The sequence below is a fragment of the Meleagris gallopavo genome, chromosome 2, assembly GCF_000146605.3.
Source record: "Meleagris gallopavo isolate NT-WF06-2002-E0010 breed Aviagen turkey brand Nicholas breeding stock chromosome 2, Turkey_5.1, whole genome shotgun sequence".
Lineage (NCBI taxonomy): Eukaryota > Metazoa > Chordata > Aves > Galliformes > Phasianidae > Meleagris > Meleagris gallopavo.
The window spans coordinates 99,466,281-99,484,667 of record NC_015012.2 but is presented as its reverse complement, the minus strand read 5'-3'; the positions used below and the strand labels follow the sequence as shown (position 1 = coordinate 99,484,667).

The following is an 18,387-nucleotide window of genomic DNA, read 5'->3' as shown; positions in this document are numbered from 1 at the left end:
AAAAAAAAGGAGGACTTAGGGATGTTGAGGGGCTCCAAGGAAAAATGGAGAAAATAGAAGCAACCTCAGAAGCTACAGGAATAGTATTGCTCATCAAAGCAATGTTTTGTAATTTGTTATGGCTTGGTCATAGTAGCTACTTAGCATTGTTCACATTACTTGAGATTACTAAATGTAGGAGTTTCAGAATATATCACAAGTGGAACTTCTTGTAGTGTTAATTCCTGTGAAATAAATTATCTGATCAGATGCTACAAAAGGCTTATAAAGCAACGTTTTCTAAAGTAAAGTAATGCTAGTTAGCAGATCTACAGTAGGTCAGAATTTCAGTCTTGTCCTTGCTTATTGATAGAAACCATTATGCGCTTTTGGGTGAAGAGAATTGAATTTGATGCTCTTTGATAATGCCTCAGGAATTGTGTGAAACAGTCCTGCAGAAATCAGAGGCTGAAGTGCCTCTGAAGTGCATGATCAGATGCCGACATCACTAAACTGAATGACAAAGTGCAAATTTGGATTTTGCTCTCTGAGCATCTGTGCAGGTAATGGCAGTCAAATGAAAATAAACAGTATCAAATTAATCTACAGATTCTCTGTTTTTATGATCAACGTGACCCAAAGTGATCTTTGTCTGTCTGCTGGCTCCACATTGTTTTTAAAGAATTGGCAGTAAAGGAAACACGTCCTGCTTTTTCTGTTAAGTAAATGCATTTGCTTCTGAGTCATGCAAGCATGAATTCCTGTGATACCTTCACATTCTTGTCAGACATGGGTGAAAGCACTGAATTTGGAGTTCAGGTAGGCAGCTTAGTCTGATCTATTTTATTTTTTTTAAAGCTGTTGTTTGGGCTAAATTGGAAAGCTCTTAATTGTTGAGTGGGTGCTGATACGTGAATGTATTGTAAATTATGTCTGAATTATCTGTGTTAATTATGTCAGTTTCCTGAACCAGAATACTGATCCATCAAATAGCACGTGCTGAGCATATCATAAAAATTTCAAGCCTCAGTCCTGTAGACATATGTTCTTGAGTATGCCTATTAGATTCAACTTGTTGTATGAAACTTGCTGAGATTAATAACATAATGAACTTTACTTTTCTGTAATGAGCTCTTCTCTATACTTTGCACTAAACATGACAATAAAATGTAGTAATTTTAAGACAGCGATTAAAGCCATTAAAATGTTGTTTTGCAAATCTTTTTACAACATCTCCACAGTGAGATGGCGGGTCTACAATTTGACGGTTCTCTTCAACAGTAATATTCTTTTGTGCCATGTCTGCATGTTGTTTTTATGGTAGAATCCTTGCCCATGACTGCGGTTTGTCAGAAACTATTATCATGCATTAATGTATGTGCTTTTGCAATTGTAATAAACAGGTTATTTTTTTAGAGGAAAACACATGCATCACAAAGATAATCAGCCTGGAGGTGATTGTGTAGTCTGCATACATTATAAGTAAATACAGACCTACTGTGATGTACTGGAAGCCTGCTGGAGTTAAATATTCAGTTTAGTGGTAGTTTAATTTTTTTTCAGTAATGCTTTGGAAACTGTTGGAAAGTAACCATTTGGAAAACTGGAAGTGAAGTGATTTTCCTCTAACAGTACATAGTGAGAAATATTAAACATAATAGTATGTTTTCTTGACAAATGATTATAAAACTAAATTAATTTTTTCTTTCCTATTTAAAGGAAGAGCCAAGGCTGGATGTTCTGATAAATAATGCAGGGATATTCCAGTGTCCATACATGAAGACAGAGGATGGCTTTGAGATGCAATTTGGTGTAAACCACTTGGGTCACTTCTTGCTCACCAACCTTCTTCTGGGCCTCCTCAAAAATTCTGCTCCGAGCAGGATTGTGGTAGTATCCTCAAAGCTTTACAAGTACGGAGAAATCAACTTTGAAGACTTGAACAGTGAAATAAGTTACAATAAAAGCTTTTGTTACAGCCGGAGTAAACTGGCTAACATACTATTTGCAAGGGAGCTAGCCCGTCGTTTGGAAGGGACAGGAGTCACTGTCAATTCACTTCATCCGGGTATTGTCAGAACAAATTTAGGGAGACATGTGAATATTCCGTTACTGGCAAAACCCCTATTCAATTTGGTGTCATGGGCTTTCTTCAAAACACCTCTGGAAGGAGCCCAGACTTCTATTTATTTGGCCTCTTCTCCTGATGTTGAAGGTGTGTCTGGGAAATATTTTGGGGACTGCAAAGAGGAGGAACTTCTGCCCAAAGCCATGGATGACCTGGTTGCAAGAAAATTGTGGGATATAAGTGAAGTGATGGTTGGATTATTGAAATAAGTGCCAGGGATTATCTGATAAGAAAAATGCAGATAACTATGCAATACATATTTGGAACTGTAATTCTCACCTTAAATGCTGTGAGAACACAGGTCTATGCTTATAAACGTTTGATAGAGGAGTGATTTATGCTGGAATTCTGTTTTAAAATAAAGATGATCTTTATTTAATAAGCACAAGCATTCAAGAAGAACCTGAAATTGAGAATGTAACTTCTGACTAAATCTGTTCTGAAAGTCATGTTCTAAAATAAAAATTAAACAAAACTGTGTTTTGCGGTAAATGTTGCCTATTTGTCATGTTCTGCTACTTTTAGGCATGCTGGACAGTATAGGGTGTTGATGGTGAAATGCTCTTCCTGTGAAATTGTTTGAAAAATAGAACCTAATACTAAGATCTGTCTTTTTGAGCCATCATGGTGAAATCTGGAGCACAGCTTTATTGGTATCCTGTACTGTAATCATTAGGCCTCATGAGTGCCATTCGAAGACTTGTCCACTGAATGCTTCCATGAACAAAACTGTTGAGCTGAATACAGTTTAGCGATGAAATGTGAAGTTACTTTTTGAGTTTAATGTAACTGCTGTTCAATGAATACATACAGTTCATTGTGCAAGCTCTATTTCTGTTTTCACATATCCTGAACTTGCTGTTTCTAGATATGCAGATGCCTTAGGTTTCATTAAAAACGTAGTTGACATGTCTCACTAGGATTTTGCATGAGTTGTGTCCATGCAAAGTTTTCAAGACTTCAGTCAGATTAGACTGAAGAGAATATGCTTCTTCATGCGTTTGGATTGACTGCACTTGTAACTCAGTAGTGAGATTAGGTAAGTCTGACTGATACAGCTTAATGAATATTCTTTAATAAAAATCTTAAAAAAAACCTTAGCATTCATTCTTTCACTGTGGAAGATACAACCAGTAGTCTGTGTACACACCTTTAAAAGGTTGAATATTCACCTGTTTTACTCTGGGGAGTCTCTGCCACATAGAGGTAGAAATAAAATGCCTGTATCCAAATAACTAAATGGATGTTACATGAAGCTGTACTTTTTTTTTTTTTTTAATTAATGTAATTAATAGGTTCATATTGGCATTTCCTCTTTGGGATGATTTAGTCCAAGGTCTCCTGGACTTTTTGGGGCTCAAGAGCATCTGAAAACATGAACAGGCTGGTCCACAGCAGTGTGACCCAAGTCTGCTCCATGCAGAGGAGTGCTGAGGGTCAACTGTGAAATACAGCTGCCTTCATCTGCCCTGATGAAGTGTAGGGGCTTTCCCTGTCAGGGGGCAGAGGGGCCATCAAAGAGCAGCCAGGTTCTATTGCTGCAATGGCAGCAAGGGAGTTGTTGCACCAGGAGAACAGAGGGGCCCCTGAAGAGCATCCAGCTCCCTTTGCCACAATGGGAGTGAGGGACCCATCGCTCCTAGAAGACAGGGAGGCCACCTGTTAGTAAGTTAACTACTTACTGCGTCCTTGAGCACTGAAGCATTGTGGAGGTCCGCAGATGTTGGTGGAAGAGACAGAGAGGGAACAGATGGAGAGACCCTCCCTGATGGAGCCATGGACATGTGGAGCCGGGGGCTGTCTTTGCAGGGCACCTGTGTTTACCCATGCTCACCTCTGTGATTCTCTGTGTTGCCTCTGCAGCTGTACCTCCTTGTCCTCCCACCCTTTATGGGCACAGAAAGCACTGAATGAGAGGGGAGCATCCCCAGCAGCCTCAGCAGCATCCACCAACCCAGGGCACAGCCTGGCCAGGCCCCGCTGGGACACGGCCTCTCCTCCCAGGCAGGGCCCCCAGCCCAGCCCTGCGGATGGCCCTGACCCCACTGACCTCCCTCCTGTGTTGCAGCGCCTGGCTCAGCACCAGCCCTGACTCCTACCTTCCACTTCCCCAAGGCCATAATGAATACAAATAATGATATGATCAGCATGATCCTGCGGATGGGGTAGAAGATACCGTCATTCTCCAGGCTGAGGAAGAAGCTCATTCACCAGAAATCAGCCATATCTGTGACATGCAGAGAGCCAAGCAGTCAAGCTCCTCTTTTTAGTCACCTCATGGGCAAAGTGGCACCCAGCCTTCTGCCCCAAATTTGGGGTTGTCTCCTTTGTGATGTGGGTTGCCATGTCACCAGCTGGGTGCTATGGCAAAATTTGTGATACAGGGACAGTGGGGTGTGGCACAGTGGGGCCAGCTCAGCACAGCGGGGCCATGGCCAGGCCGCCCCAGCGCTGAGACCTGGTCCTGTGCAGGGCCACACGAAGCCTCTGCGTCTCACCAGGAAGGACTGAATTGCGGGCTCTGTGCTGTGCTCCCATTTTTGAGAGCCCATGAAGCTCTCGTTGGCCCTGATGAGTCCAGCAAGGCAATGATGGCCGTGCTGCTGCTGCTTGCTCTTCCCTGACATTCCCTTTTCCACTGGAGTCTCTCTTTATCCTCAGTAGAGAGGATACATTTTTCTGACCCAGAGGGAACATTTTCCCCTTTTTCTGGGAATAAAATATGCAGAATGTCTTTTACAATAACTTTGCATACATATTCATTGTGGTTCATAATGGCAGGTGATTTCTCATAGCATTTTTAATCATAAATTTTTATGAATCACAGAACATTTTCCCTTGTAATATTAACAGGGTCAACATCTGGTATTGAGATTTATCCTGCTGAAAAAGATCTAATGCACACAGTTTATTGTTACTTAAATACTGGAGATTGCAGAGGCAGCCTTTATAGACACTCCCAAGCTATTTATACATCTTCCAAAGCTTCTTTCCAAAATTTTTGTATTATGCATTTCAGTTACAAAATTCATGCGACCTTTTCTTTTTCCTTTTGTATAATAGTTTAAAAGACAAAATACCTATTACAAGAAGGGAATGGCTCACTGTTCTAAATAATTGAGAACAAAACCTCTTCAATTGTTTGGTCTCCATAAATGTTCAACAAGCATCAATGAATGTCAGTAGGTGTGATTTTTTCCACAAGGAGGAATTCAGTGACACACTTCTGCTTCATCTGCACTTCCATGTCAGACGCCATTCTGTCAGAGGGCCCCTCTGCTTCCATCTGTCACACGGTAACAACATGTAACAGAATATTGGTGGGAGGGTGCAAGGTCTTCTGCCATCCTACCAACATCCACCTCTGATGTTGTGGGCCAACATCATTAAACAGAAAGCACTTATTTCAGAGCACCCTCGTACAGTGCTTTACCTTTTTAAGTATTACTCAAGGGAAAGAATATTAATAATACATTGTATATTCCATAGATCCTTTTTTATATAACTTTGAATACATACATCCAGGTAGCAACCTCATTTTTGAGATCCTTTCTTTGGTTGTTTACTCAGCCTTCAGGCATGCTTGAACTTAATCAAGTGGGCTTTGCTTATCTTTACCTTTGCCAGCACAAGCCTGGGCTGAATGACTGGGTGGGAGAAGAAGCATTCTCGAAAACCACAACACAAGCTATGAAACCAAACAGGTTTCTAAGATCCTCTAATAAGTAACCTTTTTCTGCTCATTGTAAGGAGAGGTGTGGAGATGGGTGTGCTGTCAAAACATTATCTGAGTGTTGTACAAAGTTCTCTTATACTGAAGAGAGACTTGCAAAATGCATACAGAAGATTCTTCTCTGGTCTTTGCATTTCATATTTTTGTTATAAATACTTGTAAATAGCTGTATGCAGAACCCTTGAAGCAGCTACACGTGCTCACTAACACATCTGGTATGCAAGATAACAGCAAAATGAAATGTTTCCATGAACTGCAGGTTGTCTCAAACCAATAGAATATGATGTACTTCACCTGCCAAAAAAACAAGGAGGAGATAAAGAAAAGCTGAGCCAAACTCGGGTTTGTGTTCTCAGTAGTACTACTGTAGCGATACTGAAGTAATACTTCTGTTTTGTTTCAGTGCTGAAACTAACCTGTTTCTCTTAAAGGTAAAGCCTTGGGTGGGAGGTGAAGATGACTAGTCTGGAAGTACAGTGGTAAAGAACTGCTCTTGTTTTAGACTGCACGATCAATGTATGTTGTACAGAGAGCACAAAAATAAGAGACGTAGAATTATATACACCACCTGTATAGTATGATTGTATAAAATGCAATGCCTCGTACATCTACCAGGTGTTTCATCTTTGAAAACACTGCAGAAATACGAGCCTTTGTCAAAAAATGATTAAATTCCTGTAATCACATATAGATTAAAGCCCTTGTTCCAGGGTAGAGGAGGGTAGAGGGCAGAGGAGTAATTACGTGATAGTAGATAGATATAATGAAATATAGTATGCCTGAAAACATTTTGAAAAGATGGATTGTTAGGTCCTGTGGTATCAACACATCAGCTTTTTTTTTTTTCTTCCCAGCATCCAACTTTATTAATATTTGTCACCTTCAGAGTCTAATGTAATTTGTCTCTGTGCACCAAAAAGATTTGATTACTCTCTTGAGACTGCTGCTACTCTTTATATTATCTTATATGATGTTTTTGTTATTGCAGTAGCATCTAGGATTTTGAGAGAAGTCTTGCAAAATGTATGCAAGTACAAAACAGAAGATCTCTTATGTGCAGTCGGTACTGCTGATTCGAACTAGTTTGGAAACAATTTGGCTTAGAAAGTATACTATGCTATGCTATGCTATGCTATGCTATGCTATGCTATGCTATATAGGATCCTACTAAGTTCAGACATTTATCTGTGATGTGAGTTTTGTCTGGTAAATAGCTTTTCCTGGAGTTGTTAGAGCAATCAGTATCTTGTTCCAGCCAATTCTCACTTCACCCCGGTATTACACTGCCTCCAGAAAGATGTGGAAGCTTTACATGTTACTATTCTGTAAACTGATAAGAAACTGTCTGGTGTCATAAAACCAAAACTGGGACACGTTTTGGGTGCTTCCTTCCACTCTCAGCACCATATGAGCACCACTGCTGTCAAATTAATCTTATTTCTCATTAAGAACTAAACTTGGAAAAAATAAGGAGTGAAAGAGGTAGACAGTGGCCAGGGATAACATGTAAAGACCAGGGAAGAACAACCTTCACAGATCGGTACTGAGGCTGATCACATTGTTAATAAGTACATTACAGGTATGCAAGAAAGCCACAGCTGAAGTTAAGATTTTGTTGAGGTATTTGATAAACATAAATTTTAAGTCAATTATTTCAAAAGCCAAAACTTACCTTTAGCTATCTTGTGAAAATTATTAGAATTTGAGCATTTGATTGATCCACCAGCACTGTCAGACCAGCACCCTGTACCTTTGCTGGGATGCATTCAGGGCATCCTTGTAAACAACTTCCCAACTTCCTTTGTGGATAGAATAAGAGTTTGAGAAATGAACTTCTAATTCTTTTTTTTTTTTGTTTGATTCTCAGTCCCAGCCCCTAACTACAAGCCAGCCCTCCGCACACACCTAGTTCTTTTAAATGAGGCTTCTGCAAGCAAGCTAAAATTGCAGTTGCATGTATTTATTTTATATGCTACATCTGTTTAAGTAAAGAGAGACTTATGTACTTTTTTTTTTTAAGTACTCTCTCAATAATTTACCTTCCTTACCTTGCCACGAAGACCAACATCTATCCTAAGGGACAATACTGCTCTTTCAGGCACTAAAACACAAGCAGCAGGCAAGCTTATAAACCCAGCAGGAGTTCTCCAGTAAAAATACTCCCTCTTAATGAGATAAATGATCAGTTTTTCCATGATGCAATAAAAACAGAAGTATTTAAGCTCTCTCCTCTTTCTTCATGGTTGTCTGGTTTGCCTATGCTTCCTACTATGTGAATGCTTCACAGGCTTCAAAGCCTGAGTCCTGTGAGTTTGCGGTAGGCTTATGCTTTTGCTTAAAAATGTGGATAATTCTCACCTTCAGTACACTTAATTTCTTTCCACCTAAGGCTGTAAAGAAATAAACAACTTCAAGAGTCATACAAATAACTTTAAAATGGGAGGCCTGTTCCCTTTTTCACATACCTTTTTCCAAACTAATCACTTATAAAGTAATTGACTTGCAAAGAGATCCAGGAGGGCTACACAGTTGAATTTTTCTTTTTGATGTGTCCCAGAACAGTGCTGCTATTGCTCATAACGGAAAACGATGACCTCCCTCTATGCTTTTTACTTACCACCACTGGTAGCCTCATACCTGTTGGAACTGAATTCACTTCAAGACATTCAATTTGAATATTCAGTTGATTCCAAAAGCCCTATGTAGCATAGGGAAAGGAATGTTTCCCTAATTGCTTATCTGGGGGAAGCTGGCACACAGACCCCCAAACGTGGTTGAAATCACTTTCTTTTTACATTTAACATTTACATATATTCTCAAGTAATGTGAAATAAGCTTAGTTAAATGAGATAGAGAAGGAGCTGATAGCTTATTTGCCATGAAGGAGTCAAAAGGGTGTTGCATGTTTGAAATCTGTAATTGGTTTAGCACTTCTTGTCATCTGCTTCATAGCCAGAGCAAGCAGTCTGAAATTCCCGTCCCACTAAAAGTTTTGGGAGTCAGACACCTAAATATTTTTGCTGATCCTATAGTCCTAGCTTTAGCTTTGGGCAGCAGAACTCTAACAGTGTATTGGATGGTAACTCTTTAAAGCTTGATGAATAAAGTTTTATGCAGTTCTATGTATGTGTGGCATTTTTTATTTTTATTTTTTAATATTTCACAAATTACAGTGTGGAGAAGAAAGAGTTATGAGTATGTCAAATACTCTGGAATATTCTCCAGAAATGTTTTTCCTCCCCATAATGTCACCTAATCTCTGCAGTTGTTAACAGACTTTTCAGTTTACCATTTGGAGTGCTCTTCTGTGATGAATGTGTTATTTGAGCTTATCAGTGTCTGTTGCAACCTTCCCCAACAGTTATCCAGGCCCCTCCCAACTCACATCTTGACCATCCATTCAGTAAATTCCATCTACTCTTAAGACAAACAGTGATGAAGCCTTTCTATAGTCTTCAGTGAAGGAGTGATGAACACAGTCTGAAGAAAGCAGGTGCCGTGCCTGGAGGCCCAGAACCTATTTACACTGCAACAAGTGTTTCTGATGTCATAGAATCCTAGAGTCTTTTGAGTTGGAAGTAACCCTTAAAGATCTCAAATATCTACAAAGATGAGGCTTCCACCACATCTCTGGGCAACATGTTCCAGTGCCTCATCACCCGTACTGAAAAAACCTCTTCCTTCTATCTTATCTAACTCTCCCCTCTATTAGTTTGAAACCATTTGTCCTGTCACAACAGGTCCTGCTAAAGAGTCTGCCCCCCTTTAAATACTGAAAGGCTGCTATCAGGTCATCTCGCCTTCTCTTCTCTAGGCTGAACAGTTCCAGATCTTTCAACCTGTCCTTGTTGGGAAGGTGTTACATCTCTTGGATCATTTTTGCGGCCCTTTTCTGGATGCACTTCCAATAGGTCTGTGTCTCCTTTACTCCATATCTGGACGCAGCTCTCCAGATGAGAACTCACAAGCGCAGAGTAGGGGGGCAGAATCACCTCCCTTGGCATGCTTCTTCTGTTGCAGCCCAGGAGACAGTTGGATTTCTGGGCTGCAAGGGCACATTGCTGGCTCATGTCCAGCTCAATCATCCACCAATACCCCCCAGGTATTTTTTTGTCAGTGTTGTGCTCCATCCTTATATTCCCCAGCTTGTACTGATGGTTGCCATGACCCAGGCAAGACCCTGCACTTGGGTTTATTGACCCTCGTAAGGTTCCCCTGGTCCCACTGCTTGAGCCTATCTAGGTCTGTCTGGATGTCATCCTGTCCCTTAGGTGTGTCAAGTACACCACACAGCTTCACACTCTATTCCTTCCGTGATGTAGAAGGCAATGCCTCCTCCCTTCCTTCCTTGCCTGTCCCTTCTGAACAGCTTGTAGCCATCAATAGCCACATTCCAGTTGTGGGAATCATCCTACCAGGTTTTGGTGACTGCAACTACGTCTTGGTTTTCCAGTAGTAGAGTGGCTTCCAGCTCTTCCTGTTTATTTCCCAAGCTGCAGGCATTGGTGTAGAGGCAGTTCAGTTGAGCAGCTGGACTTGTTGCCTTCTTGGTGGATAACTCCTTAATTCCTTTGCAGTATTTACCTTTAGTCTCCCTGTTGCCTTCATCATCATAAGATGCCGAAGGTTGAGGGCTCCTGCTAGCACTTTGTCCCTTAACTTAGCTATCGCATCCTGCACCTTGTTGTGGACAGGCTCACTAGCACCCCTTCAATAGCATTCAATTTGCTTGAGACATCACCTGGCTTTGAAAATACTTGAGGAGAAAGAGGAGATACTTGTTTTGTTTGGATTATCTTTTCATCAGAAGTTTAACTTTCCTTATTTTCTGTCTGCTCTGATGGAAAACTTAAAATGCCTGAAGTTGTTTCTAATGACTTTTTAAAGGTATTGTAAAGACATGTAGGCATGCATTATAGAGGCATCTGCTACAAGTAGAGTCTTGCAAAAAACATGACTTCACATTTTGTGTACTGTCCAGGTGATGTTAAGAACTAGCTGTATCTCAGGAGTACAGCTAAAACTAGGACCCTGGGACAGTAGAAAAGAACAAAAGACAACTTGCTGTCTGCTGCAGATTCAAAGGAGGCTGGTCTAACACACTAAAAGAATAATTAGAAAGCTTTGAGAGCTGTTTTTTGTTTCTGCTTCTGAGGGATTTGTTTGCTATTTAGAAGTGGGGAAAAAAAAAGGGTTAAAACATCAGCAAATGTGAAAATAGCCATTTTTCAACAAAGTAATGCTCTTCATTATGGAAAACCTGTAAAATGACAGGAAATGGCTTAATGTGGTAGGTGTTCATTGTTAAGGGTTCTGTTGACAGAAGTTGATGAGTGAAAATATTATATTACATTTTTGTCTTTTGTTCAATAAATAGCATGGAATTTTGATGCTGCCTAGAGGGACTGCTTTATACTATGGTGGTCTAAATTGGGATTTTTTCATTAATGTGACCAACTAGCTTTACTTATTTATTTGTTTGTTTGTTTGAGAAAAAGAAAAAAAAAAGCTGAAGTAAAAGAGAAGACCAAGAAAAAGCACCACAAATTATCTTTTACTCATCTGGAAGAGTTTATTTTAAACATGGAACATTGTTTGCTGCTGTGGAAATGAAAGTGAGAGAGTTGCAGCTTTCTTCCAGTGCCATCTGGCAGATGATTTACTTGCGTATGGTATTCACTAATTCAAATAACCCTGTGTGTGGTAGCATTGTCTCTTTACAGATCGTGCAGCTTAGTTGGCTGAACCTTAGATAGCTCACACAAGGCTATAAATGGCACTGTACAATAGAATGTCTAAAATTATATTAAAAGAATATTCTGGAAAGAGATATGCCAAATTAATCATGTATTTATCTTTTTTTAAGTATTTTTCTTACCTGCATTGATCTTGATGTTTTATTTTCAAAATTTTACTGAATTCTACTCTGATTTTAGCCCACTGAAATCAACATTTATTTGTACCCTCAGAGCTCAGGGACCAGAGCATTGAGCATCCATCTCTAGGTTAGTGTTTGTTCCTATAAGATCCCTTCCTGATCTCCTGAAGCTTGTTTTCCTGGTGATTCTAGCTCTAGCTGGACCTAGGCACTTCACTATTATGTTGCTGCTAAACAGGTCGGGGCAATCCCAAGTATTTATACAAACTGGGAGAAGATCTGCTTGAGAGCAGCCCTGTGGAGAAGGACTTGGGGGTCCTGGTGGATGAGAAGCTGGACCACCAGCAGGGTGTGCTTGCAGCCCAGGAGGCCAACTTTGTTCTGGGCTTCATTAAAAGAGGGGTGGCCAGCAGGGAGAGGGAGGTGATTGTCCGCCTCTGCTTGGCTCTTGTGAGGCCCCATTTGCAGTACTGCGTCCAGGCCTGGGGCCCCCAGTACAGGAAGGACGTGGAGCTCTTGGAGCGGGTCCAGAGGAGGGCACTAAGATGATCAGAGGGCTGCAGCACCTCTCCTATGAGGAAAGATTGAGGGAACAGGGCTTGTTTAGCTTGGAGAAGAGAAGGTTCTGGGAGAACTCATTGTGGCGTTCCAGTACCTGAAGAGAGCATATAAACAGGAGGGGGAATGGCTGTTTACGAAGGTGGATAGTGATGGGACAAGGAGGAATGATCTTAAACTGAGACAGGGGAGGTTTAGGTTAGATCTTAGGAGGAAGTTTTTTACACAGAGGGTGGTGACAAACTGGAACAGGTTGCCCAAGGAGGTTGTGAATGCTCCATCCCTAGAGGCATTCGAGGCCAGGCTAGTCTGGTGGTTGGCAACCCTGCACATAACAAGGGGGTTTAAACCAGATGATCTTTGAGGTCCTTTTCAACCCAGGCCATTCTATGATTCTATGATTATGTAATGGCTCCTTTCTCGGTATGCGGAGTTTTTTTGACTTATTTTTCCACAGTACCTAGTTCCATGTGCCTAAAAGCTCTCTAATACTGGCTTTGGATTCCACTCTTAGATCTAAGTCCTAAAAGTTAACTGCTGACTGTGATTTATTTGTAGACACTTCTGGTTTTAGTTGAATCTTACCCTGATGAATCACTTCAGAAAGTAGATCTTACGGTTCAATTTGCAGTTGTCTTTTTGGGGAGATGCCTTTTTAACTTGAAGTACAGTTGAGCAGTTTTTAAAGTGCTGGTTTTCTTCAAAGATAGATCACTGTAACTTATATGTGAAATTAAAATATACATATTGTAAATAATTGTGTAGCAGAGATAGGGAAAGAATTGAGAGCACAGTTGTCTTCCTAAAGGGCAGCTGATTCTTTAAGTCATTTGCTGCATCTGTTTTGCTAAGCATTAAAGGCCAGGACTGTTTCCTAAGCCACAAGCTAAATGGAATAGTGGGTTAGTTTTCCTGCTATCATATTCTATTCTACCAGAAAAGAAGTGGCGGTACATCCAGATGGCTATTCAGGAGTGTCCTTGGCCCGTGCTGACTCCTGGGTGACGCAAAAGCTGTTTCAGAAAGTGCTAGTTGGCTGGAGCCAAAACTGTGCCAAGAACTGCCCCAAATATTAAACACCATAACTGATGGAATTTCAGTGCCTGAGCTGGCACTCTGTCACTCCTTAATTGAGTGGAACAAGCAGAGATAGAAAATGCCCCCTTCCTCCCTCAAGTGTTAATAGATGTGATTTTTCACTTTACTTCCATGACATCCAGAGACTGTTCTGGAAAACTGAAGTATATTTTCTCTTACTAATTTTGTAGTGCTAAAATTCCACTGACTGTGCTGCAGTTTCTATTGACTGACCCTGTAAACACATGGAGAATTGATATTGTTATTAATATCACCATGTCGTCATGCTTTATTCATTTTCAATTTTATAGCTATGGTCTGATCACTTGGAATTGTGTCCACTAATGTAGCACTGGACTATAGAAATCTTATTATATCAAAATGTGTTATTCTTGGACTACAATTCACAGTTACACAGTTGCATTTTATAGATCCATGGATTTTTTAAAGCCAGAAAAGAGCCTTAGATTATTTAGTCTGACTTCCTGAATGACACAAGCCACTTAATTTAAACCAGTTAGCCTTGTGTCAAGTCCAGCAATTTGTGTTTGGCTAAGGCTTATCTTCTAGAAAGACATCCAGTCTACATCTGAAGCCATCAGTAGTTGGAGAATCCATCACTTCCTTTGGCAGTGTAGTCCAATGGTTATCACCTTCTCTCTTAAAAATATGTGGTTTGATTCTTGCCTGAATTTGTCTGGCTTTCGCTTCCAGCTATCACCTCTGATTATGCTTTTTGTTATGAGAGCCCTGCTCAGTATTTTCTCCCTGTGGTGATACTCACACATTGTAATCACCAAAATCATCTCTACATGTTTTTATGAAACTCAACAGACTGAATCTCTTTAATCTCTTTCTGCGAGGACCTTTTCCAAGATTTCTGATGATTTCTGTGTCTCTCCTCCACATCCTTTCTGATTTTTACCTCTTTTTGTGAAATGAGGAAGAAAGAAATGGATGTTGTACTTAATGGTGTCCATTCATAGGCAATCCCAATACTTTTCAGTCCTTTGCCTCTGCTGCTCTACCATGATCAGTAAATTAAATGTACCTGGAATGTTCACTGGCAGTGAGGCCAACTGGAATATCACAGTCTGCATCTGTGCTCTTGAATTCTCTTTATCTTACACAACAGTGTATCCACATCCAAACTGCATTTTCAGGATGTTTCCTGGCAATTTTGGTTACACTTGAGAATTGTCTGACAAAATGCTGGCAAAGGCCAGTATCACACCAGGGACCAAAATGATTGCCTTGTGGCACATGTTATAAAGGAATATTGACTTGGAACACTTTCAAACTCAGTAGCGTGATCAAAGCATTCCCAGTTCCCCTGAAATCAACATTGTGTCATTTTTATTTTCAGTTAAAGTATTAAACAAAGACACATTTTTCTTAATTGCTTTAATCATAGAATGTCCTGGGTTGAACCCAGGTTTTCAACCTCCTGCTATGTGCAGAGTCGCCAACCATCAGACCAGGCTGCCCAGAGCCACATCCAGCCTGGCCTTGAATGCCTCCAGGGATGGAGCATTCACAACCTCCTTGGGCAACTTGTTCCAGTGCGTCACCACCCTCTGTGTGAAAAACTTCCTCCTAAGATCTAACCTAAACCTCCCCTGCCTCAGTTTAAAACTATTCTCCCTTGTCCTATCCCAATCCACCCTTGTAAACAGCCATTCCCCCCTCCTGTTTATATGTTCCCTTCAAGTATTGGAAGGCCTCAATGAGGTCTCCTCGGAGTCTTCTCTTCTCCAAACTAAACAATCCCAGATGGGGCTTCACAAGATCTAGGTAGAGAGGGAAGATGTAAGAAATCTAAGAGTCAGGTGCATGGGCTCATTTGGTTGTCTAAGTTATATGAAAGCATAGTCAGGTAAGAGACAAACATCTCCTCATTTTAATTCATCCTGTTTCTCCTTGATGCCTATTTTTGAATAGATGCTCTGTCTGGCAGGATTTACCTATTCCCACCTCACCACTGATGCTGAAGGACACTTGGATGATGAAGAGCCCAACCCCAACTTTTCATGATTAGACTTAGGTGGATTGACTCTTTCTCAGCCATACGTTTGCTTCATGATTCCTACTGCTATGAGGATGATTCCTACTAGTGGAACTTACCCATCTAAATCACAGAAGTATTTTTTGTAAATCGATTGGTGAGTGGTGAGCAATTGTATTGTATATTACTTGTTTTGTAAATATTTATACATAATTATCATTATTATTGTTTCTCTCTTCCTATTCTGTCTTTATCTCAATGCACAAATGCTACTTTTTTTCCCCCAGTTCTCTCTCATATCATACTGGGTGGGACGAGCGAATGCCTATGAGCTGCTGAGCTGCCTACAGGATTAAACTGTAACACTCAAACAGGATGGTTGAAGATAGAGTGTCAGTTATTCTCTCTTCCAGTCTAAAACAAAGTTTAGTTGAAATCGGATGGAGGATTTCCGCAGACTTCAGTGGTATAAGTTCTCAACCTCAGAGAATAGCGTGTAAATATCCAGTTGTTCTAGTGTAAAGGATAAACCATTCTGTCCATACATATTTCTTACTTAAGGGGAATTAAGATTAGACACCACAATATATTTTTTTTACATACTAAAGTCCGTTCTCATTAGTAAACTGCTTGATTATATGTTTGTGCATAGCTCATTTGCTTTGTTGAGATATTTACATATTGAGTGTATTTTGGGTTTTAATTTGTCACCATATTTTTTTGTGTTAAGTCATACTAATTTAGAGGTTTTATACCAACAAGTGTATTTCAAATGGCTCAAACTCTGTGAGAACAGTACTGAATGGCAAGCAAAAGCACAATTTTTACACAGTGATTGTCCACAGTTTGTTTTTAGCATGTCACTTGACTGCTTGGGATCATTCCAACTTCTTCCTCAATACCATGATGTGGGATTAGCTTTCTCCAGACGGAATGGGTGGACAAGACCTGGGGGCTGACTGATCCAATCTTCCAACATTATTCTAACAAGTTATGTGTCCTTCAATTCTTCTTCATGGCCCTATTCCGCATCCTATGGTTTAAAACTAAGTTCTGAGCTATAAAAGCGCACCAGAGTACTGCAACATGGATCTCATTCCAGACACAGTGAACTGAAAATCATGCACAACACGATGTTTGTATATTTTTGCCACGAGCTCATCATATGTAGCAATGCACGTACCTAGTACTAAATGCTTTGAAATGCAAGAACGTCCTATCTAGAGAGACCTGGACATAAGCAAGACAGGAGCAGGTTGGTCCGTTCTGTTTGATCCTGAGGCCAAGACTGACCTTTCTGTTCAGAAATGTAGACGTGCCTTTTGAAATATAGCTTGAGCTAATGGCTTATTAAATGGAGTCTACAGACAATGGAAAGGGCATTCGTGTATGTTTCTGGATTAGGTAAGAGCTATAGGTAATTCTTAGGGCTGCTTTTCACCTTCTCCAAGAGACAGGTGGTGGTGAAGCAAGGAGTATTGATCATGTCTTGGTGCTTCACAGGTCAGTTTGCTGGTTCTTGGAGATGCTGTCACAGCTTTCTGTTGTATATGAAGCTGTGAATTCTGGTAATTTTGCACTGGATTCCTGCTTTATCCAACCATCCTTGCCACAAAACAGTAACTCTTCAGGAAGAGTGGAAAGGATGGAAAACTTAACTGTTTCAGTCAGCCAGGCAAAATCAACCTGCTAAAAAGAAGAGAAGCGCTGAGTTTCACTTTTTAATCATCATTAGTTATAACTTGAGTGAACATAGGAAAAGCTTAAATTGCTGTTTTTACCTCAAAAAGCATCTGCATTCAATAATTATTTTAAACATAAGCTGATGTGGACTGAGTCAGAGTAAGGCCCATCACACACATACAGTGGAGATTAATCAGTGCTTTCATCTGTTTTCGTTACCATCACCTCCGTTGACACATATATTTGAATGGAATGTTTCTCAGCATCTGCCCATCTGGGAAGCCTTTCTTCTCTAAAGTTTGTTCTGCCGCCATTGATTTTAGTTTGGCAATGTTGCAGCTGGTCAAGGTGGTGAATTGCCTAAAAGAAATACAAATACATCTCTATTGTTTTGCTTCTACAGAGCTTTGCCAATTAATGTAGGTAGACTGAGAAAGAAAAAGCAAATGTACAAGAAAATTTATGATGCTGCTCTGTTATTTTCAAGGCACTGTACATTCAGCATTTTCTTCCCTTTTTAGTGGAAGATCATTTAAATGTTCCTTTGAAGACTAATATAGGAATGTTGTAAAAGGCCAGTTAGTGTAACATGTGCAATTTATTATGTTAACGATGTCTGATGAAAAAACAAATCTGAATAATCCTGCCGAGCACAAGGAAAACATGTACTCGTTTTTTATGCTGTAGTTTTATTTGATCTTAGTAGACTACAATTAATATATTTTGAAACAAAATATGCATGGCAAACTGTTTTCATAAGATTCTAATAAAAATCTTTCTCTTTTTCATTTTTTTATTCATATTTTTTTTCCTCTCATTCTTCGCTTTGTTTTGTTCAAATAAAAAAATATAGAAAGCATATATTTTACCATCTGTAAAAAAATAAATTCTTCTCATCTGCTGCTGTTAAAATGCTGGGATTCTGTTCCAGTAGGTTTCTGTTCACCTTATACACAATAAATATTATAACATGGAAGACAGTTGAAAAAGCAAAGTCATTCATACAATTATAAATCAACTCTGCTAACTCTGCTTTTCTTTTTATTTTATTGTTTGTTGGTTTTTTTTTGTTTTTTTTTTTTTTTTAGTAGGGAAGCTAAGCAGCTAAACAAACTGGAACTTCACTGCCTGAAAATGATTGGAATAGAATAAAGTAGGGCAAAGTCAACAGTCAGACAGTTAATGTAGTAAGAAATCCATTTACGTTGTTGACTCAGGAATTTATTTGCTGTGCTTTTGATTTGATCCCTACCAAGAGAGAGCTAAGGGCTGTGTCATAGCTCTGCTGAGTTTGCTGGAAGAGCTTGTTTAGAAAGAGCAGAAGAAAATGGTAATGGGCAGGTTTA

At 40.0% G+C, this 18,387-nt stretch overlaps 1 protein-coding gene across 1 annotated transcript; it reads left to right on the top strand.

The window, feature by feature from the left end:
• Nucleotides 1–19: 19 nt before the first annotated feature.
• On the top strand, nt 20–2,929 carry LOC100540623 (retinol dehydrogenase 14-like). Its single transcript, XM_003214031.4, has 2 exons — nt 20–798; nt 1,699–2,929. Exons 1-2 carry the CDS (start codon nt 706–708, stop codon nt 2,314–2,316), a joined length of 711 nt encoding a protein of 236 aa, XP_003214079.2. The 5' UTR covers nt 20–705; the 3' UTR covers nt 2,317–2,929.
• The last annotated feature ends 15,458 nt before the right edge of the window (nt 2,930–18,387 follow it).